Source organism: Falco naumanni, chromosome 3 (assembly GCF_017639655.2).
Source record: "Falco naumanni isolate bFalNau1 chromosome 3, bFalNau1.pat, whole genome shotgun sequence".
Taxonomy (NCBI): domain Eukaryota; kingdom Metazoa; phylum Chordata; class Aves; order Falconiformes; family Falconidae; genus Falco; species Falco naumanni.
The window spans coordinates 17,411,062-17,437,960 of NC_054056.1; the positions used below are offsets into that span (position 1 = coordinate 17,411,062).

The 26,899-nt window shown below is 47.3% G+C and overlaps 1 protein-coding gene across 2 annotated transcripts in view; it reads left to right on the forward strand.

The window, feature by feature from the left end:
- Positions 1–26,899, forward strand: part of NOC2L (NOC2 like nucleolar associated transcriptional repressor) — a 52,702-nt gene that overhangs the window by 15,418 nt on the left and 10,385 nt on the right. For both annotated transcript variants that reach the window (XM_040587000.1, XM_040587001.1), the window contains 6 exons: positions 1,865–1,976; positions 9,285–9,398; positions 9,568–9,669; positions 14,531–14,674; positions 20,559–20,672; positions 25,627–25,762. In XM_040587000.1, coding sequence (XP_040442934.1) covers positions 1,865–1,976; positions 9,285–9,398; positions 9,568–9,669; positions 14,531–14,674; positions 20,559–20,672; positions 25,627–25,762 — 722 coding nt within the window. The remainder of the gene's footprint in view (positions 1–1,864; positions 1,977–9,284; positions 9,399–9,567; positions 9,670–14,530; positions 14,675–20,558; positions 20,673–25,626; positions 25,763–26,899) is intronic.

The window sequence follows — 26,899 nt, forward strand, 5'->3', positions numbered from 1 at the left end:
GGTTCCTCCTTGGCTTATAGTTAAAGGAGGATTTTTGGTGCCTGTTAAGTTTTGGTTTCTGATCTCTCAGCACATATAGGGGAGAAAGCAGGTACAGCCTCCTCTATGGAGAAGCAAGCACGGCTTTTGTGTCCCTGAGCAACTTCCTTGGTGACCTGTCCTGGTGGGGCAGAGGCTGATGTTGGAAGAAGCTTTCTCTGTCCTCTCTAGCCAGAGGAAGATTGTGATCACCCAGGAGTATAACTGAAGTTGCTGCAGCAAGTAAAAATAAGCCTTGAGAAGCCTTTAGGCTGTTCTCTGCATCGCAGCCCATGCCCTGGATGCATGTGAGAAATATAGCAGGTATTCCAAGAGACAGCGATGGTAGGACATTAGAGAGCGCGCTCTGCTGAGATGAAATGTGAGTCAGTTTAAACCCCCTGGCTGCACCCTGTAGTGACTAGGCAGTTGGACCTTCCTCAGCAGAGCTGGGACCCAGCTGTGTTTTGTATTCCCTGTGCATCCAGCCATTGGGAAGTTGAGCAGATTGTTGCATCGCTGCGCACTCTAAAATTAATGGTCTTGGTTTACAGTAAATCTATACACTTAACAGGTTTATTCCTCGATCAATTAATTCCTGAGAATGGCTTTCGTCATCTCCAGTGGTGCCAGATCAGGGGTGCAAAGTAGATTTATTTCTATAATGGATCCAATGATAATTATTTCACTATTTGGAGGGGGGGAGATGCAGGTGATTTATGGTGCCTGGTCAAGCATTTTTTTTTTTTTTTCCTTGCTCTCCTGGATTGCTCAGCAAGCTCTTTGGGGAGGGGAGGCATTCATTTATCAGACTTGAACCTGTTGTCTGGGAACTGTGGAGTTTTTTGTTAAATAAAATAAAACCCTTGTTAATGCTGGAGGCATCCACATCTTCAGGTACAAGTCATTCAGAGTGAGTGGTTTCTAGAGCGGTACAGTAATGAGATCTGGTGTCTTCTAGGGATATCTCTTCATTCTGCCCTCTGCTACTGGCTTACGTGGTGCTGGGGGGAGCTGACCCTTCTCAGTTCCAGCCTTACAAAGGGAGGCAGCTCTACTTCTTTCTTAGTACCTGAGTGTGTAATGGTTTGAAGTGCAGGTCAAGAAGTCTGGCCTCTTGCCCTCCGTGCTGATTACTGGCTGTTCAAATGTACATGTTGCCTCCCTGAAGGAGATAGGAATAGCTCAGGTGCTCCTCTGGATTGGAGGGAGCTAAACAGATTTAGCTGTGGGAGGTCATTCTCATTCCCACTCTGTCATTTCTGATACGCTGATCACTGCTAGTCCAGCTTCTTCTGCCTTGGCGACATTCCAGTTGAAGAGGGTCACTCTTCAGGTGACAGCATGAACTGTGTGAGTACACAGAGGGTACGTAGCCTGAAATGGGAAACATTTTCCTTCTTGTTGTCTGTCTGGTATGCTGGGGGAGCCCTTTTCTTGGTCGAACTTGCTGCTTTAGATGGGCATTTTACTGCTGGTTCCTGCCACTTTTTCTTCCATACCTACCTGTGCTGGAAGGATAAATGCTGGAAGTGTTGAACGTAACTAATCAGCATCAGTGGTAAACTTCATCTGCAGAGCTCTTGTCTTGTAGCACTTTCTCCCAGTGGAAGCTGGAGAACTAGTGCTTTGGTTGCAGGAATTTGTCTCTTAGTGTTACAGCTTTGACATGTGTGAGTTTTGTTTCCAACTATGGGATAGCTTCAGCAGATCAAACAGTTTGCTGTACGATACTAAAGCTGTCTTTCTTTTGTAGAGTAGGAAAGCCTCTCAAGTGTTCCTGAAGGCTGCAGGTACAGTTCCTGTGTAAGCTTACCCTAACATCCTTTCTTTTTTTCCTTTTTAGGCTGGTTCCAACAGCTCGTTTCTACCCTCTGCGCATGCACTGTGTCCGTGCACTTACATTGCTGTCTGAGAACACCAGGACCTTCATCCCAGTGTTGCCATTTATCCTGGAGGTTAGTTGGTTCCTGCGGACCTAGCTAAGGCTGATGCCAACTACCTAATAAACACACTCACTTACTACACTCACTAACTAAAATCCCAAGGTTGCCTAGTTCGCTTACTTCCTAAAATTCCTGGCAGAGAACATCAGCCAGAATGTACTGTTTGGTTAGCAAATAGGATTAAACTTTTATTGGCCTATGGCTGGGGAGCATCTGAGATCAGCTGTGTGCAAAAATACATACCTAGGTGGTTTATCTAATGCAGCTGGAATAGGCAAAGGGTTTGCCAAAGAAGAGATTCAGAGCCTCAGCTGACTGCAGTAACTCCCCAGGCTGTGGTGTTAGTTGATCCTGCTGGTGTGTTCATATCTTAGCAAAAGGAAGAGTTTCTCCTAACTGCAGATAAAGGGAAATGAAAGGAAAAAGCCTTTCAAGAATTAAGAATTTATTTAGGAAGATCTCCATGAATGCAGCCTGACAAAATGCAGTATGTTTGGTGAAATACTGGTGCTAAGAGACCATCGAGCTTTCTTATATCTCAGACACCCGACATCTCTCCACATAGGTCTTTCTAGCTTTGCTCTTGTGAGAAGGTAGTACAGAAATGGAACAGCCAAATTGCACTGAAGACGTGAGTGAGGCAGGATGAGGAATGCGGAAGCCCTAGTAGGTCAGTATGAGGCTGGACACTGAAGAGGAGGGAGGGAGACTTCTGCAATAAATGACCTGAGCCAGCTGGGCTCATTTCTAATCAAGTTCTGTTGAAGCAAAGGCTTTTGTGGTTTTGTGTTGCTGTGAATGTCCTTTGCAAGCCACATCCTCTGAGGCTGTGGAAGGCAGTGATGTGTATAAATCTCCTGCCTCTGCTGCCGCTCCCTGGCCCTGACCTGTGTGGCTTTGCTATTTGCCTGCTTCCTTCCCCTTGTTCGTGCATATTTTTTTTTTTAAATTCTGCCAACCAGATTTAGTGATAGAGGCATTTCCACTCTGGGGTAGTGGAGCTTGGGGTGAGGATTCTTTTGGTGCTTTTTACTTCTTAGCGCTCTGAGAGATCAAGCCTTTTTGTCCTCAGGGCCTTCCTCCCTCTCCCTGCATTCTGGCCCCAACACCTCGGCTCTAATCGGTGTGTCGGGCCCCAGCCAGAAGTTACTACACTGCAAACTGAGCTTCCTCCGAGCTTCCACCAGCCCCCGACCACATCCGATCCTGCTGTGTGTGTTTGTGAGGCACTACTTTCCTTAGCTTGTCCAGGTGTTGGTGACAAGGGAGAGGTGGGGGCAGGGTAAGTGTGTGCATGTATGTTGCTTGCATACTCTTCCACATTACTCAAACAACTATTTTGCTTTAACTTCTATAACCCAATGTGACTGGCATGATATTAAACTCCCAAATCTCCTTGCAGCTGTCAGCCTTTCCCTTCTTCCTGCCTGTCTCTTGCAAGGGATCCCTCCTATACCCTGTGGAGTTCCCAAGAGTGGTCAGGGCTGTTCCCTGTGTACTTCCATCTCTTTCTGGCTCCCCCCTCCTCTCTGTTACACAGGTATCTGAACACTCTTATAACACATAGTGTCTCCACAAACCGTCTCTAGGCAGATGTATTCCAGCTGTGCAGATAAGGTGGTAGGAATCTTTAGCACACATAGGGGAAGTGACCTGCCCGAAGTCCCAAGGTGGCTGTGGTGATGCTGGGAGGAAAATCTGCATTCTAATGCCCAGCCATAGTGCTTTAACTATGAGCCTGTTTCTATGAGCTCAGAAATTCGGTTGTGGCTTAGTCAATAGATACTAGTTCCATGCCACACCACGTCATGAAACAAAAATCCATTTTAAGCCCACTCTCCAAACCATCATGTGATTGAGGGATCTGATCAGTGTGTTGGTACTATGCAGGGGTAGACTTGAGGGGCATGACTGAGATCTGAGGCCTGGATCGAAGCCTTCCCAGCGTAAGGTACGCTCCATTTGTTAGGAAGGAGGAAAGGCTGTGCTTGTTTGTCACTGTTGTAACTGAATCCAAGTGCAGTAAAATAATGGCTGTGGAGTTTGTGACCCTGTGTTTTGTGCACTTTATGGAGAGTGCGCTGCATGGCCTTAGAGTGCAGATTCTGTGAAGTTTCTTGTGTAAGAAGGGACTGTAACTCTGTTTCCCTGCCGTCTCTCCATCAAGGAAACCTAACCCTTGCTATCTCTTGTCTCAGCCCTGTCACTGCTGTGCTTTCAAGAGATGCCAGATTGAATGTTTGTGCAATTCCCATAGTCACAGGAATTCCCCAAGCCCCTACCCATAGAAATGAGAGCTGGCTGCCTGATGCTTCTTGACAAGGGCTGATGCTCTCCAGCATGGGCATCCAGTGCTCTCCTCTCTGCTTTCCAGGGTGGAGCTTGCTAAAATTAAGTCTTGGATAGGAGGTGGCAGTTTGGGAGAGAGTGTGAAGCAGACAGGCTTTTATTTTTGTGGTGTTATTCCCCTTGAAGGTCCTAGGAGATCCCAGGCTTTTTTTTTTTTTTTAAATCACTTCAATTATTGTGTGACTGACACTAGTTTCTGCAGCAGGAAAATTGGTGGCTTATCTGCTGGAAGGCAGGTGTGGATAAACAAGGTGGAAGTCTTCCCACAGGCAGACTTCGCATGCCAATTTAAAATTGGCTTCATCTATGGAGGGATGGGAGAGCAGGTTAACCCTGATGCTTAGGAGGGCATGAGTTTTTCACTTTTGACACTTAAATGGCTTGAGTCTTGTTCTAGGTGTGTAGCTTGCTTCAGAGAAAGTCCCCAGGGGCTTGAAGTGCAACATATATGGGAACTGGCAGCAGATCATGTTGGAGGAAATTGGCTGATGCCAAGATTGTAGTTGGAGAATTGGTAATGCTGGACATTGTCATACGTTTAAGCACAGACAGATCTGAAATTAGTTTTCTACAAGACATGGACTCTTTACCTCCTTTGCACAGAGAGGAAAAACTGGAATTTTAGACAGACTAAGCTGAACCACTGCACCAACTGAAAGTGTATTCTTTCCTTTTCCTCATTCTCTTCCCTCCACCGCAATATTGCAGCTCTTAAATTCTGGATCACAGCCCTGCAGGTACCAGGGGTTGTTTGAGTGAAATCATGCCTGACCAATCTAATAGACTTCTACGGTGAGGTGATTGGCTCCGTGGATGAGGGGAGAGCAGTGGATGTTGTTTATCTTCTCTTTATCAAGGTCTTGGATACCAACTCCCATAACTTCCTCACAGACAGGTTGATGAATTGCAGACTAGATAAGCAGACTGTGAGGTATATTGACAGCTGGCTGAACTTCCAGGCTCGTGCTGCGATCAGTGGCATGAAATCTAGCTAGAGGCTAGCCACTAATGATGCACCCTCGGGATCAATATTGAGGCTGATACTGGTTATCATATTCATTAATGGTTTGAATAGCAGGGTAGAGTGGCACCATCAGCAAGCTCGCAGATGGTATGAAGCTGAGAGGAGCTGTTGATACACCAGATAAGTGTTCTGCAGTTCAGAGGGACCTTGACAGGTTGGAGAAACAGGAGGGTGGAAACCTTATGTAGCTCAATAGAGTGAAGTGCAACATCCTGCACCTGCGGAAGAGTAACCCCACGACATCCTGGGGGCTGACTGTCAGGAAAGCAGCTTTGCAGAAAAGGACATGGACAACAAGTTGACTAAGGGCCAGGGATGTGGCATTGTAGTCAAGAAGGCCAATGGCATGCTGGGCTGCGTTGGACAGAGCTTTGCCAGCAGTTTGACTACGGTCTTTCCCTGCTGCTGAGCACTAGTGAGACAACAGCTGGAGTGCTTTGTCTAATTCAGGGCTCTGTAGGGCAAGAGAGACATGGATGTACTGGAGTGAGTCTAGTGAAGAGCCATCGAGATGAAGGGATTAGAGCATCTGTCATGTGAGGAGAGGCAGTGAGAGCTGGGACTGTTTAACCTCAAGAAGAGAAGGTTCAGGTTCTTATTAATGTGTATAACATACCTGAAAGGAGCGTGCACAGAAGACAGAGCCAGGCAGTTTTAAATGGTGTCCAGTGACAGGACAGGATGCTGTGGGCACAAACACACATAGGAGGGTCTGTCTGGACATCAGGAAACACTTGGGGGTTTTTTTTGTTGTTTTGTTTTTTGTTTTTTGTTTTTTTTAAACTGTGAGTGTCACTGAGCACTGGCATGGTTTGCCCAGAAAGATTGTGGAGTCTCCATTCTTGAAGATACTCAAAAGCAATCTGGACATGGTCCTGGGCACCTGGCTTTAGGTGGCCCTGTTGTCTGGGTTGGACAAGATGACCTCCAGAGGTTTCAACTTCAGTCATTCTGTGAGTAAAGAAGTTGAAGCCAGATTTTTTTTCTCAATGGCAGTTAGGCAATACACAGGAAAAGAAATACAGAAGGTCTCACTTAAGCATTGAATGAAAAAAAAAAAACCAACCCCAAACAAAAACACACACACAAAAAAATCCTAACAGTTTTATATAGTGAGGCTGGAGCAGGTTGCCTAGATAAATAATGGAGTGTCTGTCCTTGGAGATACTCAAAATCTGACTGGACATGGCCCTGAGCAACCTGTGCTAGTTGACCCTCCTAGATGACTTCTAGAGGTCCCTTCTGACCTTAACAGTTTTGTGACCAAGTGCTTCAAGCCAGCCTCTGCAGAAAGTTGGACAGCTTGTCTGAACTTGACAGTAATCAGACTGCCTGAGCGGCTTAACTAGACTCTCTTAGCCCTTCCCTCCCTCAGCTAAGTGGGAGGGTGACTGACAGACCTGCAGGCAGGCCCAGCAAAGCGCTGTGTGTATCCCTGCTGCGAGCTGGCCTGGGGCAGCCAGCTTTGGGGTGATCAAAGCAGTTGCCAGGAGACTTTTGCTAGAGCCTGAGAAAGGAATTGGGGGGGTGGGAAAGTGGGAAAGTTCTGGGTGCAGAGCTGGCTTTCTGGTTTGCGCTCTGGCAGTACAAACTGTATATCTGAGCACCCTTCTGACTAGCCACGTGGAAGTCTGTGAGCTTGAGATTTCCAAAAATCTCCTTTCTCCTTCCTGCCTGTGTTGACCCATCCTTTCCTCTGTCTGCTAGTGGTTATCACTTAAGCCAGATTGTTGGTTTCTGATATTTTCTGGCCCTCTAGTCCTTCATTATTGTCTTTCTACCCTGCCACAGGATTCCCAGACATCAGTCATCCTCTTCTTCAGTCTAGCTGTTAGCTGATCTATTCTGCACAGTCTTGAGATGGGAACCACATTTTCCCCCCTTCCCACATGTCCTGACCAACTCACTAGCACCTCCTGGGAGACTTTCAGAACCTCTGGTTGCATTTCCCTGCTTGCCTAGCGGCACGTTAGGATCCCACAGAGCCTGATGCCTTTTGCTTTAATGTGTCTGACCTCAGGGATCAATACTACTGTTTTGGCCAAAGAAATAACCGCGCATAACGAGGTTTATAGCATCGATTCCCTAGGCTAGGGTTCTTTGTTTTCACAAGCCACCACGCTTGTCCCTCCCTTCCAAATAACCTGGATTGACAAATAAAATGTAAAAAAATCAATAGTCGTCTCTATGCTTTTCTGGCCTGGGGGCATCTATGTGACCTGAACACCCTCCCTTTCCTTCTCACTGCACCCTCTGAGCAATCAGCGTGCTGCATCCCCATGTTGGGCTGGTTGGGGTCTGATCATGAATGTGTTGCTGCTGCATAGAGGGGAATAGAAATTGTTTCCCACTCAGGAGTGCTGTTTAAAAGCACTGGGGATAGGGAGAAGAACTGCAGGCTGCTTTTGAGATGCTCAAAAGTATGGGTGGGCAGGATATGCTCCTCATCAGCCCCCATCAGTGGTTGTCATCAGATATGCAAATTATTACCAATTGTTGGCTCTTGTAGATTTTTTTTTAAAACGAGATCCTAGTGCTGGTGAACATCTCCCTTGATTGCCACTTGTTATCCCCTGATGGGGGTCTCGGGGACTGTCCCGGATCAGATGCGTTTTACAGTTATTGCCATCTTTCTCCTGAGATCTGCCCCGATCAGGCTGGGAAAGGGCATATTTGAAATGCTGATCATTTAAAAAACCTTTTGCTCTTTTCAGTATCACAGCTTCAGAGGAAAAGCAGCACAGTGCACAGGCTTGCTGTGACAGTGTGCCCCGATGTCTGCCCAGAGCAGTAAGGACCAAGGCAGATTCTGGCTCTAGCTGATGTCAGCTGAAGATAGGCTTCCTGTGCACCAAATGTAGCCTTGGAGGGAAGTGGAGAATGGAAGTTGATTCATGTTACCCTTCCCTAGTGAAGTTGGGAAACTCCTCCCAAAAAGAAGGGAGTGAGGAAAAGGCTTTCATAGTTCTTGGTTGTGATTAGTTTGTTACGTTTTAAGGCAATAATGGCTCTTAACTAAAACCAAACTTGAGATGCCACCCTGGAGAGCCGGTCATACACACACATGTGAACTTACTTTCCTTTTTCTTTCTACTGTGTAAGCTTCATGCCTTCCCTTTCAGAAATACTTCTCTCCCCAGCCATCATCATTAAACAAGCTCTGGAAAAACACAAAAGCAAAGGTGCAGGTCTGCCTTTTGACGTTACATACTAGTCTACTGGGCATCCAACTGTACCCTAGAGCTTGTGTGTCCTCATCATTTTGATGAGTAGGGTGCATGGTCTGCTCTCAAACTTTGGGAAGGGACTGGTTTTCCTCCATGTTCCTTGCTATAAAATGAAATGTGTCCATGGAGAATAATACACACTTTTTCAAAGGCCGTTCAGTTATAATAGTTACAAGGAATGCCAATGGGAAATGTGCTAGAATAGAAACCTTGCTTGGCAAGGGGTGTTTTGTGAAAAGGGCTTATTGGTCTCTCTGCTTCCTGGGACAATCATTTCAGTGACAATAAGAGTAATGGATTTGGTGTAAGCAACATTTAGTCTTGCAGTTGTAAAGCTTCTCACCTTAAGGGACAGCTCCAAAATACAATCAAGCTTTGTAGTAGTATCCTTCTGACCATTAGAAGCATGGGTCTGAGGAACAAACCTCTAGTTTCTTGTGCTGTTGGTTGTGTTGGTTTCCTTTTACCTCACACTTCTGTGGAACCTTTTGCACTCAGGTCTCTAAAACTTCAAGTGTGGTTGGTGTTTGCTCCCTAACTATCCTTAGCTAGAGTATTTAGGAAAGCTGTGGGACAGTAACCAGAACAGGCAAGGAGGAATCGGGATTTCTGGATTGTTTTCTCAGCACTGCCACCAACTGTGTGATCTTAGCTGAGTCATTTGGGATCTATTTTGTTTTATGGTGTGATCATCTTTACGCTCAGTTTTTTCTGTTGTAGATTTTCCAACAAGTGGATTTCAACAAGAAGCCGGGGCGTATAAGCGCTAAGCCTATAAACTTCGCAGTGATCTTGAAGCTTTCCAGTGCCAACCTGCAGGAGAAGGCCTTCCGAGTAAGTGGAACCTCAGTGGCCAACAGCGCACAGCTTCTCCGTAAACAATAGCTGCCCTAGGGATTTCCTTCGAGTTCCTGTCCCGTAAGACTGAAGACTGGTTTCCCAGCCTGGGTGCTGCAGGGTTTAGTTCCTATCTGATACCTCTATTTCTGCTTCCCCTGCCCAGGATGGACTAATTGAACAGCTTTATGACCTGATGCTTGAGTATTTCCATTGCCAAGCCTACAGCATTGGATTCCCAGAGCTGGTTCTCCCCACTGTCATTCAGGTAAGGCGTTAAACACTTCTTTGTCACACTGTGAATGTGCACAGAGCACGATAAAGGTGTTGAAGCTGCTAGTTAAAGTAGTCAAGATGGCCCTCATAATGTGAGGGGAGAGCTGTTTACTTCTTCTTAATTGTAGTTTTTCTTTGCATTTTGGGGAATTCATGGGGAGGAAGAGAGGCATTGTATCTAAGTGGGAGGCTGAAGGTGATTGAAAGTGCCTGTGGGATTAGCTGCTGTCTTGGGAGCCGAAGTGGAAAAGAGGGCTGCGTAACTGCTGTAGAGACGTGGTTTTGACTAGCGAATGGAGGTGAGGTCTCGGCAGTTCAGAGTTGTCCAGACTGGTGTATCGTCTCAGAGCGGTACCTGTGCTCTGTGAGCTCACGTTTCGCCTTGCCTCGCGGCCTCCCTCACGTGCTCTCCACAAGATGGCAACCTTCCCTCCCTTGGCGCATCTCCCAGCTGGGGCACTTCTCCCGGGACGGTACAGTGCTTATCTCCATCCCTCCTCCTTGCTGCACCTGACAGCAGTGCTGCGGAGTAAGTCTCCTTTGACTCTCCTTTTGGCGTTCCCCAGTGCAGGGTGTTCTTCCTAGCTGCTTCATGTTTACATACTCTGTTGTCCGCAATAAAACTTCCTGATAGCCCTGTGCACCTGGGGATATTGTGCATAATACTTCCTTAATACCTCGCTAGCTGGGTGCCTTCGGTTTTGCATGAATAGTGACCTCTCTGCTTTGAACAGTAAGATTGCTCAGTACCAACATGCTGGAACTTGTTCCCTCCCTTCCTCCTAGTCCTGTCTATTTTTAACTCACATGGCAGGTGTCATCCAAGATTGGCAGAGGACTAATGTTGTATCCTCCATGGGGACATGAACCTCTACTTTGCTGTCTGCTGTGAGACCTGGTGTCTGCATGCCTTGTGGCTACGATGCCTCTGGTGTGCCTCTGGTGTTGACGTGGGAGCAATGTCTCAGCTGGGACCCACAGACTGCTTGGGAGGCAGATCTCCTTGTTTCTGCTGTATGTAATAGGCTGGCATCTGTCAGGTGCATGACTCTTGGCTGGGTCCCTGCAGCCTGGCACAGGCCATTGCCTAGCTGGCAGTAGGTTGCTTTGGCTAATGTGAGCTGACAGGCACTCTCTGTGCTAGGAGAGCAACTCCTGTGCTTGCTCTCGCTTTGCGTGCTTCTCACTTATTGGCAGAGAACAAGGCCCTTTCCTCTCAGCCAGCAGCTGTTGAGAGCATCGAAGCTGTCGGAGCCGATGTTCTAGCTGGAATGAAAAACGGCTGACGGCCCTCTGGCACCAAGCGCCCTGTGGCTCCCAAACACACCCTGGGACCAGCCTGTATTTCTGCAGAGAATTAATGCTATCAGATTCCTATTTGGCTGCCACTAACCACAGCCTTGTGGCGTCGTCTGCTGGGCTGGGGTGCTGAGGTTAGCTTCCCAAAATCTCACAGTCTTCGGGAAAGTGTGGAGGGGGGAGGCTTTGCTCCTGGAATGGTTCCAGTTAACTGCAAAAATCCATCTGTCCCGATTCTTCCTCCCCGATGAGCTCACGCTTCTCCCAGTGCCGTGTCGCAGGGGCTGTGTTCCAGCTGGCGAGGGTTACATTCCTCATCTTCTGGTCAGCGGCTTTGGGAGAAGCTAGGGTGAACTGCCTTCAAACTGAACTCTAAACCCTCCTTGCCTGGAAGGCAGGAAGCACCCCGGCAGGTCAAAGGGAGGGAGAGCCAGTAGGGCCAGGAGACAGTTCTCAGTCTTCTGTTCTGCCCAGCCTCTGGGGTGACCCCATGGTGGTCGCTGTGTCCATAGGCTGGTAAGGAGCTCAGAGTGCAGAGCCTGTGTGGATACTTGGAAGAGACTGCCTCTTCCCTCCTTTAAAGCCCTGACAGAGGTATCACAGAGCAGAGGTGGCAGGTTAAAGGGCAGAACAGCAGGCGTCGATAAGAGGTAGGTACTTCTGGGTGGAGGCAGGGGACGGCATGATCTAGGATGACTTGCAGCTAGATAGAAGGGCAGGAGGTGCCATTTGCCTTGCCAGCAGCCACTCCTACTGCTGCTTGTTCTCTGTCCTGAGTTGAATATTCCCTCTGCTTTTTGTGAGTGGGGGATTTGGCTTGATTTGTGTTCCCTGCAACACACATACCCAGCTGCTTCAGATCATTTATAGTTCCCTGCGTCATTTACAGTAAGAGGAGTTGGGTTTTGCTGTGGTCTCTGCTGGTCTAAACCATGGGTGTTTAAGGCTGGCAGTTCGACAGAATCAATCCCGCTAATCACAGAGCTGCTTAGCTAGGAACTGATGTGAGATGTTAATGACATATACGCGTACACACATACATGCGTGTGTTCTGATTGCTTTTATTCTGGAAAGAGATGATTGTTGTATTTGGCAGAGTGGAAAAAGGCATATACAGTGTCCCTTTCTCTCTCTCTCTCTCTCTCTCTCTCTCTCCTCTCTATCTCCTTTTACCTTCTTGGTTGTGTTCCCTGCCTCGTAACACAGGAGTGAGATCTCATTACGTTTCGTTAATATCTGTGGCAGATAGTGGTGGGACTGTGAGGGATTGCAGGGGTAGGAGAGAGGAGGGGGAAAGAAGATATTACGCATACGGCTGTGAGAGCAAACACACAACACCAAACTGCACAGATAGAGCCTGAGATTTTGCAGGATTTCTGGTGACACTTCTGCAACAAAAGAAAAATGATAATGTATGTGGCAGCGGATGAAATGGATCTGGGGCTGCAGCTGTGGGGATCAAGTGAGATAAATCGAATGACAAATGCATCTCTCAGCGGAGATAAATATGCAGCACCTATAAAAAAATAAATATTTTAGAAAGAGCGGGGTGAGGGTAGAGACAGGCTTCACCAGCAGAAGTATAGTTTTGCTAAAGGTTTCTTTGTACTTGTTTGATTGGCTGTATGCTTTCTGGAAATGGGGGAAGGTGTTCATTTTAACTCCCATTTTTCTGAGGTCAATGTATGATGGCAGGTGGGTGTGTGCTGGGGATAAAGGGACAAGAGAAGCCTCTGCTGCTAGGTAATTCTCCATGTGTATAGCAGACAGCAGATCCTGCAACAATATACCCATCAGGAGAGCAGTGTCCTCACAAGAGAGGGCCTAGGTGTAACTGGCTGTCACCTCTTGATTAACATTTAATACCTATCCTCTTGGCATGTAAGATCAAGCCAACATGTAGGCTTGACAGGAGGGAGACATCTTTTTCCTTCCCCCAACTGTGTCTTTTGAGGCAGAACATTTGAAGCCATAAGCAGAGAAGGCAGTACTGTATTTGCTGACTGGAAACCCTTTATCTCTACTATGATAGCATCTGCAGGTCCCAGCTGAGATGGAGGTTCCATTGTGGTTAACCATTCTTTTTTGCCTTGTTGGATCTCTTTCTCTGAATCGAGTGTCTGTGTAGCGTTGGTGTGTACATATACATGGCCTGAGTAAAGAGCTTGGCCTGCAGAATTTGGACAGCACTCCAGAGGCTTGTACTGGAGCTGGTGAAAAGTGTTAGCAGATAGTGTAGTAAACTGGAATTCAAGCCATGAGTCAATCTGGACACCCCCATCTCTCTTTCTGTCATCAAGAGCATCCACTGCTGCCTCAGCTTTTAGTTTGGAGGTGTTAGAACAGTGCTGTGGTGTCGGAGGACAGTTTTTATCGGGAGGGAAAAGGAAAATCTTTTTTGGCAGGGAGAAAAGACGTTTGCTTGTGGATAAGGCTACTGAGATATAAAAAGAAAACAACACAAGAACGTACCGCGTTTGCAATGAAGCCTCATTGTCTGAGAGTAGTGAAGTGTGCTTTGGGTTCAGAGGGAGGGCAGGAACAGATTCTCTGCGAGTAGGATGGTCCTTGCCCTTTCAGACAGCAGTAGGGTTTGTAGTTTCTGTGCAGACTGGCCCTTGTTCTGAGGGTTACACATAAGGCCTTGGGTCTAAAGGAAAGAATTCTCTAGGCACATGCTGCACAAGTTGCCCACAGAGAGGGTTATTTTGTAAATTTTTGTGTGGTGGCTGTGTGGGTTTGCACTCTTGAAAAATGAGTGGTGCCAGTTGGAGCTAGGTTGGTAAAGTCAGACATTAAGTAAACTTCACCCCATGTGAGACTGCAGATGGCCATTTGTCCTGACCCACAGCCCTGTTGCTGTACCAGCACCAAGTTTTCCCACTGAGCTATGCCAAAGACGCTGACTCCAGTCCACAGACACTTCCACCCCGATTTTAAGTCTCTCCTCAAACTCTGCCTTCAATCCTAGCCATGAGTCTCATCCACAGCCTATCTGATATTCCCATTCCAATATAGACTGGTGTTAATATAGTCTTTAACACACAGACACCTTCCCCCATTCTGATCTCCTCTTCTCTGTGCTTTTGGCCAACTAGCATGCACAGGTATCCCCTGTTCCTGTTCTCTGTGCATCTGGTCCACAGTCCCTCTTACTGTCTGGCTGAGCAGGAAACTACCAACAGCAGCTAGCAGCTGAGGCCCCAGAGAGCATAGTTTTTTTTCCTGCTGGCTGCTTGAACTCCATCGATACGTTTTTTTCAGAAAGAAGTAGTGTTAAAGGGTGCAAAGAGCTGGTTTTGAGCAAGGCCTCTGTGCTGGATTGCATACAAACATCTGACCTGTCACTGCAACGCTTTGCATCCTCTCAGCCCAGGGTGTCAGGACACCCAGGGCTGAGTATGGGTGATACATTGGGGTATGGTATGCATGGAAGGGAAAAGGCACCCCATGCTGTCTGTCACCGGGGGTGGGAATTGTTTTTTTGCTGATGGGATCTGTTTATGGAAACTATTACGTTGCTTTCATTCTTCCTCTCCTTTTCCTTCTTCCAGTTAAAATCTTTCCTGAAGGAATGCAAAGTTGCCAACTACTGCAAGCCCATCCGGCAGCTCCTGGAGAAACTGCAGGAAAATTCTGCCTACATCGCCAGCAGGCGTCAGAAAGCTACCTTCGGCGTGGCCAGCAGGGAGTCTGTGGTGAGTCTGCTACTTCGATTTGGGCTTCCTGGAAAGACTGTCAGACTCCAGCTGCTGGGGTTGAGCGGGTGGCAGAGGGGGGAGGGACGACAAGATATGGAAACAGTGTGTGGGGTTGGGCAGATGTTCACAAACAACTGAACTTGGCAGGGCTCTGATGCTATAGCTGGCAAGACTGTGTAGCCAAGAGCCTCATGGAAAACACAGTCCATAAATTGTACCCTTCTATTATAACACACATGCATGAAAGCACCTTGCTTTGCTGGGGCATCTCCTTTGCTGAGAAATTTCTTCTGTTTTCATCATCCCATTCCTGATACGTAGGTGCCAGTTCATGCCTAAAGTGATAGGGATGATTCTGCCAACTCTGTAAGCATGTTTACTTCTAGTTTGTAGAGACCAGTCTCCAGCAGTGTAGAACCAAACTGTCAGCAGACTAATATTTGGTAGTTTAGGATCCTGGGGCAAACCTTCCCCCATTTTCCTGGGCCTTTGTGGGGACAGAGCTATATAATCAGGAAAGTTGTGAGCCATAAGAACAGTGATCAGGCATCTTGGGTGCTTCACTGGCTTCTCAGCAGAGATGGTGGTATATTCTTCTGTCTGCAGCTGAAGCAATCCAGCCTGCTGAGAAAATGCTGAGCACATTTGACACGTAGAAAGGCTGCAGCGACTCTGGGTGGCTCATAGTGCCTGTGGAGCAGTTGAGTTAAATGTCAGGATTCTACCTTAGTGATGAGATGGAGTGACAAAGGTGATGATGGAGACCCCCCTCTTCTCTTAGGGAGTAAACTGTAGCACAGCTAGAAAACAGTATATTAGAGAGTGTGTTAGCTAGTAGTTGGCCACGTGGCTACCAGGCTGAGAGATGCTGCCTTTCTCCTTGTTTCTTCTACTCCAGGAGTCTGCCCGCTCTGAGCGAGGTCCTCCTAGGGATGGTGTAGCATATTGTCAGGACATTCCTTTCAGTGTGTCCTTTCCTGAATCTTTTTTGATTTTGCTTTGCTCCACCCTTCTTTGGGGTCCTGTTGACCTGCCTAAACTCTGAGGTATTTGAAATCTAGGCTGTATGTAAATGAAGCTAAAGGGAGGAGGACTCACTAATGAAGCTTTGTTTGTGTGTCCTTTGGGTTGAACATTTTATCTGTGCCTTTTATCCAGCACAGCGGCCTTTGCAAGCCTGCAGCAGGTAAACTCTGTGTGTGTATGCCTCTGTGTGAGAGAGGGTAGTGGGTCTGACTCTTCCTTGTGTGGCAGGAGAGAGGTGGAAACATCTGTCTGCAAGATAATTGATGGGTCAAAGTAGTCTCTTTGGCCACACGGTATTGGAAAGTCTGGAGTTCTGCATCGTTGAAAGCTCCACCTGTTGGCATGGAGCTGAGCGTGGAACAGAAGTTGCAGTGCAGACTAATTCGTCTTCAGACACTAAGGGGCAGGGACTGCGGGAAAATTAGCCTTTGAAATCCTGACATATCAATGCCAGGACACAGCAGCACTGTTCTGGCATTAAGGGGTTGATGGTACTAGGTTTGAAGTGACTAAGTAGTGTTTGGTTCTGTAAATGCCATTCCGGGTTGGACTGCTTTGCTAAAGGAATTATGCTTCCCATCTGGAATGAAGTGGTTAGGGTTTTGCTGTTTAGTATTTGTGGGCAATGCTGTGACCACCCACCCACTCTGCAGAGTGTAGAGATTTCAGCCTTTAGGGCTCCCCATGAAACAGATGAGCTGGGGAAGGTTGTTGGCTAAATAAAACAGGGTTTCCAACAACTCTGCCACTGTCTGCCTTTCCCAGCAACTCTAGCTGCAGTCCCTTGTGTAAGAACTAAATTATTATTTTAACATCTTGTTGCCTGTGTGTCTCCTAGTTGACATTGGTGCGTGTGCTTTCCGAGGGACATCTTGGTGGCTGAGCAGCATGCATCAGGCAGGGCTGTCTCTGGAGGGGCAGTAACAGGCAGCCTGCTTTCAGTAAGGGAGGTTGGTTAAGGGAAGCAGGCACCAGTTTGCCAGGCCCGTTTGGAGATGGCTGTTCTGCCATTTAAGGAGACAGAGCAACAGTGCTGTTCTGGGAGGATGCCTGGATTGCCTGTGCAATCTGTATTTTTGCACTGTGCTGTTGTTCTGTGGGAGTAGAGAGCCCTTCTTTCCCTTCAGTTAATGGGATATCTTCTGGGAGCAGAGGAAACTGCCCACTCAGTACTTCTGTGGGGTGGAAGAGCCATAGTGGCTTATCTTTTGTGTCCAGAGGGCAGGTTTTGTGCCCAGGTGGCCCTGTGTTTTCCCCCTGTGCCTCTGCAAGCAGATGGTGTAGGTTCCCAATAAGGGCCAAAGCTCCCACAGAGACTGGGCTTCCCAGAACGATTTGGAGTGTCCCTCGAAGTCTGGGTTGAGTTTGCCAGGCTGTCTCCAAGATCTGTGGGGCATTGGCACTTCTTATGGGCAAACGCTGCCAGAAATGCGAAGCGAAAGGGGGGTGAAGGAAGAGGAGGTATTTGCATGTCCCCCTTGCCAGCAAGAGCAATTGATATCAAATGCTCTCTGGTTTTCACATGCATGTGTTTGTGCCTGCTGTGCTGTAGGGAGCAGAGCCCAAATTCTAAGCTAATTCTTCCATGCAGCATGCTGAAATGCAACTTTCATGGGGGGGAATTACAGAGTAGTGGGTGTGATTTATAAAGATGGATTTTACCTAAAGGGCCTGTATTATACCATTTTAAAGAAGAAACAGCCTGGGGATTGAAGTTAGTGCTGTGGAGGGAGCATGGTGGTGCAATGTGAAGGGACTGTGGAGGGATCCCTGCTTGCATCCCAGGAACTGTGGTATGGAGGGATAGGCACTCCAGGTGTGTTCAGCCTGACTTCTTCCATGTTATTTTAAGATTGAGAACTTTACTTTTTTTCTTCTTCTTTTTTTGTAAGAAGCAGATTAATATTTGTCAGTGTTTTTTTGAGAGCACAGTGCTAATAGATTGCTATACTAATTAAGGTTTTTGTGAGGGGAGCCAAAAAACATGGAGCCCGCAGCTGAAGTTGAATCTAGACCCCTAATGTGCAGCTCGGGTTTTAGGTTTGTCTGTGCTAGTGCGGGCACCTTGGATTGGCAGGGGAAAATGCTGGGAAGCAAAAGGACCTGCAGAGTGTGCCGGGCTGCGTTACAGCTCTCTGGCTCCCAGGCAGACCTTTGTGCTGAGCTGGGCAACCTTCGTTTAAAGAACATTATAGCCCAGCACGCTGTCATGCTTAATGAAAGGTGAAGCGAGGCAATGAGCTGATGGAAAGCACTGCCTCATTTCTGTGGGATTTCCAGATCTTCTGCATTCGTCCCCATCTCACGTTCCAGATGGGAGGTTTTTCCGGAGGGTGGGTGATGATCTTGGTGACATCTGTACAGGTGCTAGCACTGGGCTTGATCGGTGCTGGGCGTTGCCTGACAGCACAGTGAGGCAAAAGCAGTAATAGGAGGACTGCAAATGGTTGAAGTGGGTGTGATCACATCCACTCTCTCAAAATTCCTTTTGAGGTGTTCTGACTAGAAAGATGGGAGTGTTTTAATGGTCTTTTTTATCTCTGGATTCCAGCACACCTTAAAACTGAAATAACTGTATCAGGCAGAACAAATAGACACTTGCCCTCTGTAAGAAGAGTCTTTCTCAGAAGCTGTCCATACCAAACACCATCAACAAATTGCCTGATTACAGCTGGCAGCCTGATATGAGCCTGATCTATAAATGGGGTGACTTTGTATTCCTCAGGAATTGCTGCTCTTGCCATAGCGGTGGGTCAGATTGATGGTAAAGCTGTGCTGTCTGCTGGCTGGCGCCTCCGCTAGCAAGTGCTGCTGGAGTCAGTGGTACATCAGCTGTGCTTACAGTCAGCCTGCCGGGGAGGAGACCAGGGAGCAGATGCAGGCTCCAGCCGTGCAGACCTGGAGCCGTGCTACAAACAATCCTGTAGGGACTGAGTCTGGGACCCATGATTATCAGAAAGGGCCTGTTTGGCTTGATGCAATATTGATAGCGCCTGTTGTAGGATGCATAAATAGATTCTACACCATTAAGAGTGCAGGTGACACAAGGTGGTCACCATTTAATTGCCAAAGTTCAGCTCCTGGTGCCAACTGCAGAGACCACAGATTGTCTCCGCTTCCCTCACAGTGATGGGCCAAATCAAGCTGGTGTAGGCCGATGTATTTCACTGCACAATATACACCGAGTATTTGCTTGTTTGTGTAGGCTGGGAGCTCTGCGCTGCTATCCATGGCAGAAACCTGCTCCTTCTATCTTGTTCATACACTGCTCTTCAAAGAAACTTCTTCCCATACTTGGCTCACAGGCTGCAGTGTACACACCGTAGCTCCCCAGTTTTGTGGCTCAGCTCCCCAGAAGCAGTTGATTTGAGATCTGCTGAGGAATATTTGAGCTGCTGCTGTGTTTTCTGCTGTGAAGATGGTCTGGCCTTTTGTTCCCACCCTCAAACAGGGGCATTGTGTACGCACAGATGCCCACAGAGAGCTCCAGATTTGTTCTCAGCCCTGGATTCAGGATACTCTTTTTCCATCTGTATTGACCCTTGAGTGTATCTATGCTAACCTTTGTTGCTGTTGCTTGTTCCCTTCCTCCTTTGCCTGTTTCAATTCTTACCTGTATGTCTTTCTGCACGCATTAGATTGACTTTTTACTGTGGGGTAATGCAAAGCCTCTGGGCACTGTGGTAATCCAGTTAACAGGTACAGTTCTGTTAAGTTAAAGGGATGTTGGCAGGTTAAGAAGAATGTATTTTAATATGACATACCACCCGCGTTTCAACACTAACATGCCAAATGATTGAAGCGTAAAAGAATTTTTAACCATCTAATTTGCTTCCCACCGTTTACGGTGTCTGCACCTCCTTGTTCTCCCTCTTTGGACAGCGGAAACAGGCTCAGCACTTTGTGCTCTGCTCTCTCAAGGTTGGGATGAGTCCAAGACCCTGCAGGGGAATGTTTGTTTCAAAAATAAACACTTGGCTGTAGAACAGGGGGAACAGGCAATCAGGCATCTTTGGTACTTAGGTCTTGTAAATACTTGTGTGAGGTTTCTGAATTAAAAAGCAAGAACTGAACAAGTGATCAAATGCCTCTGTAGAAGGAGTAGAGGACACATTTTGTCCTGATAGGTCCTCTGATCTGTCCCTTTGATTCCTACTTTCATATTTCAGAAGTAATTTCTTTTTCATTACAGTAGGCTGCAACATCTGACTTTACTTCTGTGTCAGTGTCTTCTCACTAGTGCTGGAGTAGAAGTGAATGTTCAAGGCCAAGATAGTAGTAGTGGATCCCAGAAGGCATTAAACTGATTTTAGGAGGAGCCTATCGTGAGCTCTCAGCAATTCTGGGACTCAGGCCTCTTCTAGAATGGAGAAATAGGAATCTGGGAACCCACGTTTCAGACCACCATGCTGAGAAAATCTGGTGATCTTCCATAAGCTAAAGCATCTTACGCACCACCACACAGATGCTCCTTTGTGAGGATTTTATGCTGTCCTTCAGTTCCATTGGTATCCTGTGCTTTGGTATTGCATAAATAAGCTGTTGCATTGGCCACCCTGTCCATTTCATCTTTGGGCTTTCTTTGATTTCTCTGCAGTGCCCAGGCATTGCTTTACCTAAGGAAAGTTGTCAGTCACACCACTCCTGACCCACTAGTTGCTTAAATGACTGTGTCTGAATTCACACTTAGTCCTGCTGGCATCTTAGTTATGGTTGTCAATTTCCCACCCAGGAGCTTGGAAAAGGTGGTTTGGGGAAGGGTCTTAACCTCTGCTCTTGATTCCCTGCGCTTGCCAGTTTTATTGGAAAACTGCTTTGAAAACCTTTCTTAAATTTGCACCCCCTTTCTCCACAGGAACAATGGGAGAAGCAGGTCAAAGAAGAGGGGACACCTCTGACCAAGTATTATACTCAGTGGAAGAAGCTAAGAGAGAAGGAGATTCAACTGGAAATCAGCGGCAAAGAAAGAGTAAGAATGAAATGCCTAACTTATTGAACATCATCTGTGCCATGGGTAGACAAGAGAGCCATGTTCTGGCAGCAGGATGGTGCTGGTCAAAACCAGCTCCACGGTGTGAGCTGAAATTGGCTTGAGCTGTGTGAGCACATAGGCTGAGCATTCTTGGAAAGAGCATGGGCTGGTGTCTTCAGCTCCCTGCAGATTTGTCTTGCTGCGATCTCTAGGAGCAACATCTGTGTCCCCTGCCTGTAGCCTGCTCATTTGCCCAAGCTAATAGAGGATAGTGAGATAGGATGAATTAGTGCTAGGGTGAATTTCCCTCTGCCTCTGTTTAGGCTTATGCTGTTCAAGACTCATTGTAATTCAAGGCTAGGAAGCTGAGGACGGTACTGACAGAGCAATTGTGTGTACTGGCAGGGGTGGGTTGGATAACAGATTCGGTTGTGTGGGCAACTGGGGCAGTAGCCTTGTGGATGTTGTGTTGCTTCTGGAACAAGCATTTGATGTAGTTTCAAAGTTTAGACTGTACACGCAGTTTGTGTTCTGTGTGTTCATCCCCACATTCATGGACCTTCTCACATTGCTTTGGGCAGTTTGCATCACGTCTTGCAAATTGCACTGCTTTCTTGATAGCAAAACAGTGTGGGTTGAGCTTGTGTAGGTCTTTACATCTTTTGCCAGCTCTGCAGAATGTGACTGGATTGCCATGCTGAAACCTAACTTTGCAAGAAAGTAGAGAGGGGAAAGTGCCTCCCTTCTTAGCAGAGGGAATATCAGAGATGAGTTCTGTTTGCATTTTCTTATTTTACTCAGGTGGGGGTGGCTGTTTGCGAGGTAGGATTTGCTGTCTGGACAGAAGTGTTCAGACTGCCATTTCCCACATCTTCTGCCCAAGGGAAGGCTCCTTGGCTGTTCTGCATGGCACTGCACTCCAGGATGCAGAAGGTGGGGGTGGGAGCTTGCTTACATTAGGAGTCTAAAGGAAAGCTGTCTTGATGCTAATGCAATGAAAGTAGCTGAGCTAGGCTCTTGGCCAGGGAGCAGGAAATAGATATAATTGGTGTCTCCAGCGTATGGTGGGGAACAATTAAAATAATCGATGGGACATGAAGATGATTGGCTCTGAGACGAGTCCCAGAGTGTGGCAGAAGACCTGCAAGATCACAGAAATGCTCAGTATCATGTAGCATCCAAAGGTAAGAGCAGGAGGCTGAAATTCCCTGGGGCAACCATGCAGAGGGAACAAAAAACACACCTGTTTTCTGTGCAACCCCATCAGGAGAATGCGGCCTTTGCAGAAAGGAAATTGGAGGCAGGGGAGGGGAGCTAAGAAACAGCAAGTGACGGCTGTGAGCAGGGCTAATCTCTTGCCCAAAACTGGCCCTGCTGGCATGAGCTGACACTTTCAAGGTACTGAAGCAGCTATCACAAGGGGAGAGATCAGCCCTCACTGTAGACAAGCCCCCACCTCATTTTAAAGGAGGGAGGGGAGCTGGAGCTCCTGGGGGTGGCCAGGACCAGCTGAGGTGGAGGGCTCCCAGTCAGGGGGATTACTTTGGTATAGTGGGGCTCAAGACAGTGACTTCTGAAACCAGGGCAAATCTGAAAAGCAGTGACAGGGACTTGTTTTCTCTTGGCGAAAGTGGGCTGAACAGATAAACTGGAGAGAGAGACAGACTTTGGAATTAGCTTTCTGAAAAGCCTGTGGCTGCCTGGCATCTTTGCTTGGTGAATGGGGCCGTTGTCTCTCTCGGTGGGGACTGCTAGCTTAATGATGCAGCATTGTGAGCCCCAGCAGGAGAGTGAACACCATGAGGCCCATTAGGGCTGAGAAAATCCATGTCCCATTAGCAGCCATTGGGGGGAAAAAATAACAACAGAAAAAATCAGCCTGGCTCTCAGCTGCTACGAGCTGCAGCTTGCCTTGTATAACAACGCTGACCCTGTCTGCCCATTCCATTTGCTTTTTTCCAATGGTTTTTAATGGGATGTAGACTAATCGGCTTCGTGAGACTCAGTAGATAGTAACCCTCTAGCTGGAGATTAAAAGACTGGCCCCCAAATTACCTAATTACTGCTACTGTGTGATGAACATAGGCTGTATCTGTGAGCTGTGGCTCAGTAAGTCTCATTCCTTTGCTTTGTGATCACCCCGCAGCTAGTAGGGTTTTCTGCTGCCTTTACTTTGAGGTGCCCATCTTGAAGGCACTCCTGTGGAGCCTTATAATGGTGGAGGTAGCACAACTCGGCGTGATTCAACACCAGGTCCTTTTTAATATGCTCAGGTTGGGTTCAGCCAGTACTGATGTCACCCAAAACTGTAGGCTGCCTTTGGAAATGGGGACTTTTCCCAGGCTGTATGAAAATACGAAGTCCAAACTGACAGCCTCTGCTCCCGGCTGTACATGCCCTGCACAGGATACTGGAGAAATTTTTCACAGGGATGAGATAAGTTTCTCTCTTTTGCTCCCTTGAATTGGAGAAGACTGTTCCACATCACGTTCATGAGACGTTTTACTCATACACAGCTCCATTTCCACATTAAACCTACTAAGTGCTGTGTTCCATGGAGACTTCCCATGTTCAGGATGTGTGAGGAGGGCAAGTAAGACCTTGGATTATTTTTGCATTTTATTTAATGCTGCTGAGGAATAACAGTGACTGGGGTCATGGAGAAAAGGACTAGACAACAGCGACTTGGGCAGTTGATGCAGCAGTTTTTTGTTGTCAAAACTGAGTTTCTGCTTCTGTTTGTGACACTTTCAACCTCAGTTATTTCCTGGTTAGGCATCACTGGGCTCCTATTTGACTGCTGCTGCTGTTGAAGAGTGATAGCTACCCATGCTGCCAGACAGGGATTCTGCAGGTAGCATGGCTGTTGGTGCAGAAGAAGGCCCAAAGGTGCTGCCTGTGACTGTGAGAACCTCCAGAGTCGGCTCAGTTGTACTGATGACATGCCGCAGGCTACAGTTCCCAGTACCTGGGAGGGTACTCCTGAGGAGTGACATCTCTGGGACATGAGAGGCCTTGACCCATATGGAACTACTGAGAAAGGACATGGTAGTCCAGGTCTTGGGCTGCAGAAAGCACCAGTGCTTCTCCCCAGGGCTGAGATGATGGCAGCGTGACCTGGCTGGGGCGCTTGAAGAGGCAAGGAATGTATAAACCGAAAGGGATCAGATATGTGGACTGTGTTTGTGATCACAGCCTAATGCTGGGTTGGAAACATAGCTGCTGATATATTTTAGCTTCTGAGACCTTTGTGTTTTATTTCTGGAGCCTCTAATGGAATCTCTGTTTCTGGAGCATCTCCCTCTGCCCTCCCACCTTCCATAAAATTACATGCTAGAACAAATGAGAGGAGTGAAGCAAGTCTCGTCCACCAAAACTGGTAGAGGCCAAGGAAAATGTTTTCACCCTAGCAGCTCCCCTGCCCCGTGATCGAGCTTTCTGAAGCATAGCCACTCTAGGAAAGAGGATGGTTACAGTATGTCATTAGGGCAGCTGAGGGCAGCCATTTGGCAGTGACTCTGGATTGTTGCTCTTGCTGCGTTTTGCTTCCCAGATCTCTTCTCTAGCATGCAATGACTGCTGTTTGGAAAGCCAGTCATGCGCTGCTTTCTTCACGCATCTTCCCAGCACAGAGGCTGCTCAGCAGGTCTCTTCAGGGCTGGTGGAAGGAAAGGCATCTCATAGTGGAGAAGAGCAGGTGGGAAGATGATTCAAAATTAGGACCCTGCAAATGGTGGTTGGTGATTTGCTTCCCTCTCCCCTTCTCTGGTCAGCTTTTGACTTTCCAGCCTGGTACTGCAGGTTATTGCTTGTAAGTGCTCAGCTCCCAGAATCAATATTGCCCAGCTGGGGATCATAACCGTGAAACAGGCTGGGAGAAATTGCTGGAACTGGCTGCAAGAGCAAATCCGGGTCTCTGTGTCTCTCAGTGTTTCCCCCTCCCCCCCAACTCTTTCTGTCTGCTGAGAGCTGTCTTTCTATGTAGACTCTGCTTTGCTGCTTTTCCCGCTGGGGGAAGCTCACAGGAGGGTTGAAGTGGATGTGGTCATAGAAGAGTGTGTTGAGGGGTGGTCTGTCTGGTGGGAAAGCAAATGAGTTATTACTTGCAGGGCGAATGTTTCCAAGCAAGCTAATGTGTGCTAATGCATGAGTGCTTCCCAGGAGGTGTGCAGCCAGGAATGGGCAGCAGGCAGTTGATGTTCAGAGAGCACTTGGGATTTAATTTGCATTCTGATTATCTTTGCCCTGCTGGCCTGAGCCCTGCAAGTAAATCCTCCCCCTAATCCCCCTCTGGAGAGGTGTAAAGAGCAGTGAGGTGGTGTCAATTGCAAGTACTTAATGGCATTGATATTGGCTGTCTGCAGCAGCAAGGCTCTTGGCCCATTGATCCTCATAAGGGCTAGTAACCGGCTAGTAACTGGGGAAGCCATGGTGTAGACAGACCTTAAGCATCCTCAGCACCTTGCCATTTAACTGCTGAAATCTGCAGCTGAAAAGACAGTGCCTTTGCTATAGCTGTCACAGGTTTTGGTGCTGGTGGACATCTGCCACTTCAGAGATGACCAGCACAGTCTTGCTTGATTGTGCTTGGCTGCCCAAGCTCGCAGGGTCTGCATGGCTTTCAGTCCAGAGATCTAGGACAGCCAGCTTGTCATGGATGCCTTGCATTTTTATCCATGTTAAGGTACCAGCAGTAGATGGCCCATTAGCAAAAGTACTTTATTGAGTAAAGATCAATAGAGCAGTGGTGCTTTGCATGTATCATTCACCTTTGTAACTGACTCACAAATCTTTCTGTTGCTCCCCTAGTTGGCAGCAAGGCAGACCCAGATGTTCTTGGCAGTGTGGCTTACACATACTGGACAAAGCCAAGCTCCTGTGTAAGCTCAGCATTTTATGTTTGAAAGTACAAATTAAGGTTGTTCTTACTCTTGGTTTTGGTTTTTTCCAGCTTGAAGACTTGAACTTCCCAGAAATTAAGCGTAAGAAGCAAAATGAAAGCAAAGAGGAAGATAAGAAGGAATTCAAGGACCTCTTTGAGCTGGACAGTGACTCTGATGAGGAGAATGTCGGATTGCCTATAAAAGGTATGCCCAGCCCCATAGCTTCTCCTTGTCCAGAATTCTGTAGGGCTCTGTCCTAAGGGGGGTGTGTGCTGGCTGTGTTGGGTTCGAAAGATACACTGTCAGAGAGAGAGCGGGATGATGATGATTTTTGGAGGCTTTTTAAAGTGACAGGCAGAAGGGGGTTGGAAGGCTTTTATCTTTCTCTCCCTCTCCTACTTTGTCAGTCCAGCTCATTTTAAAGTTTTAGTCCTGCAGTCTTTTTCTGTACATGACCCATCATCTGTCCTTTCCTTAGCACCTTTGTTTTGTCATGATAGCCCAAGAACCGGGGGATGTTTGGCTGAACACAGACCCTGCTTTCAAAGGCTTCAAAGTAGCAGCTGTGGTTCATATTGTAATTCCCAAAGAGTGAGTTCTCCTTCTTGTGCTTGTAACCTGTGCAGGTTCTGGACTGAAGTCTTACCTTGGAGAATACAAAAGTGTTTTCACTTTTCTTGCACCACGAGTAGAGGTGCACAAGTCCATGTTTTGTTTCTGCACTGATGAAAGAGGAATAAGAATGTTGTTCTACCTGACAGCATGCTGGATCTTTGCTGTATATGTCATTGCAAACAACAGCTATCGCAGGGGCTGGCTACCAGAACGAGGATCTTCGATGGAAGAATGGTTATCCTCTCTTTGTGTGCACTTCTGATTTATTTATTTTATAGCGACTGACGTTGCAAGTATTTTGGACAAGCCGAGAAGTGTAGAGCCCCTGGAGAAAATGGGGTGATGTCACTCTCTGGCTGTGACCACGAGGGGGCCACAGTAAATTGTGGAACCTGCCTGAGAAGTTCACCGCATAGTCTGAGGAAAAACTTAAATGTTCTTTTTATAATTTGCAGTGTTTGGGATTTCACAGGTTTTCTGAATGCATTGTTATTCATATAGTAGGGCGACTTGCAGGAATATGGAGTTTTCTTGTTCGGAGCTTTAATCTACAGATAAAATCCGAGTCTGTCAGATGCATTGTAAGGCATGAGGATAAATCTTGAGGCCACAGAACCAATGAGCATGGTCTCCCTCACAGGCATCTGTGACACAGGAGGAAGGAAAGGTTGGAAAACTCTTGTTTGATGACTTGACTTGACTTGACAGACATGACTTGAGGTTGAA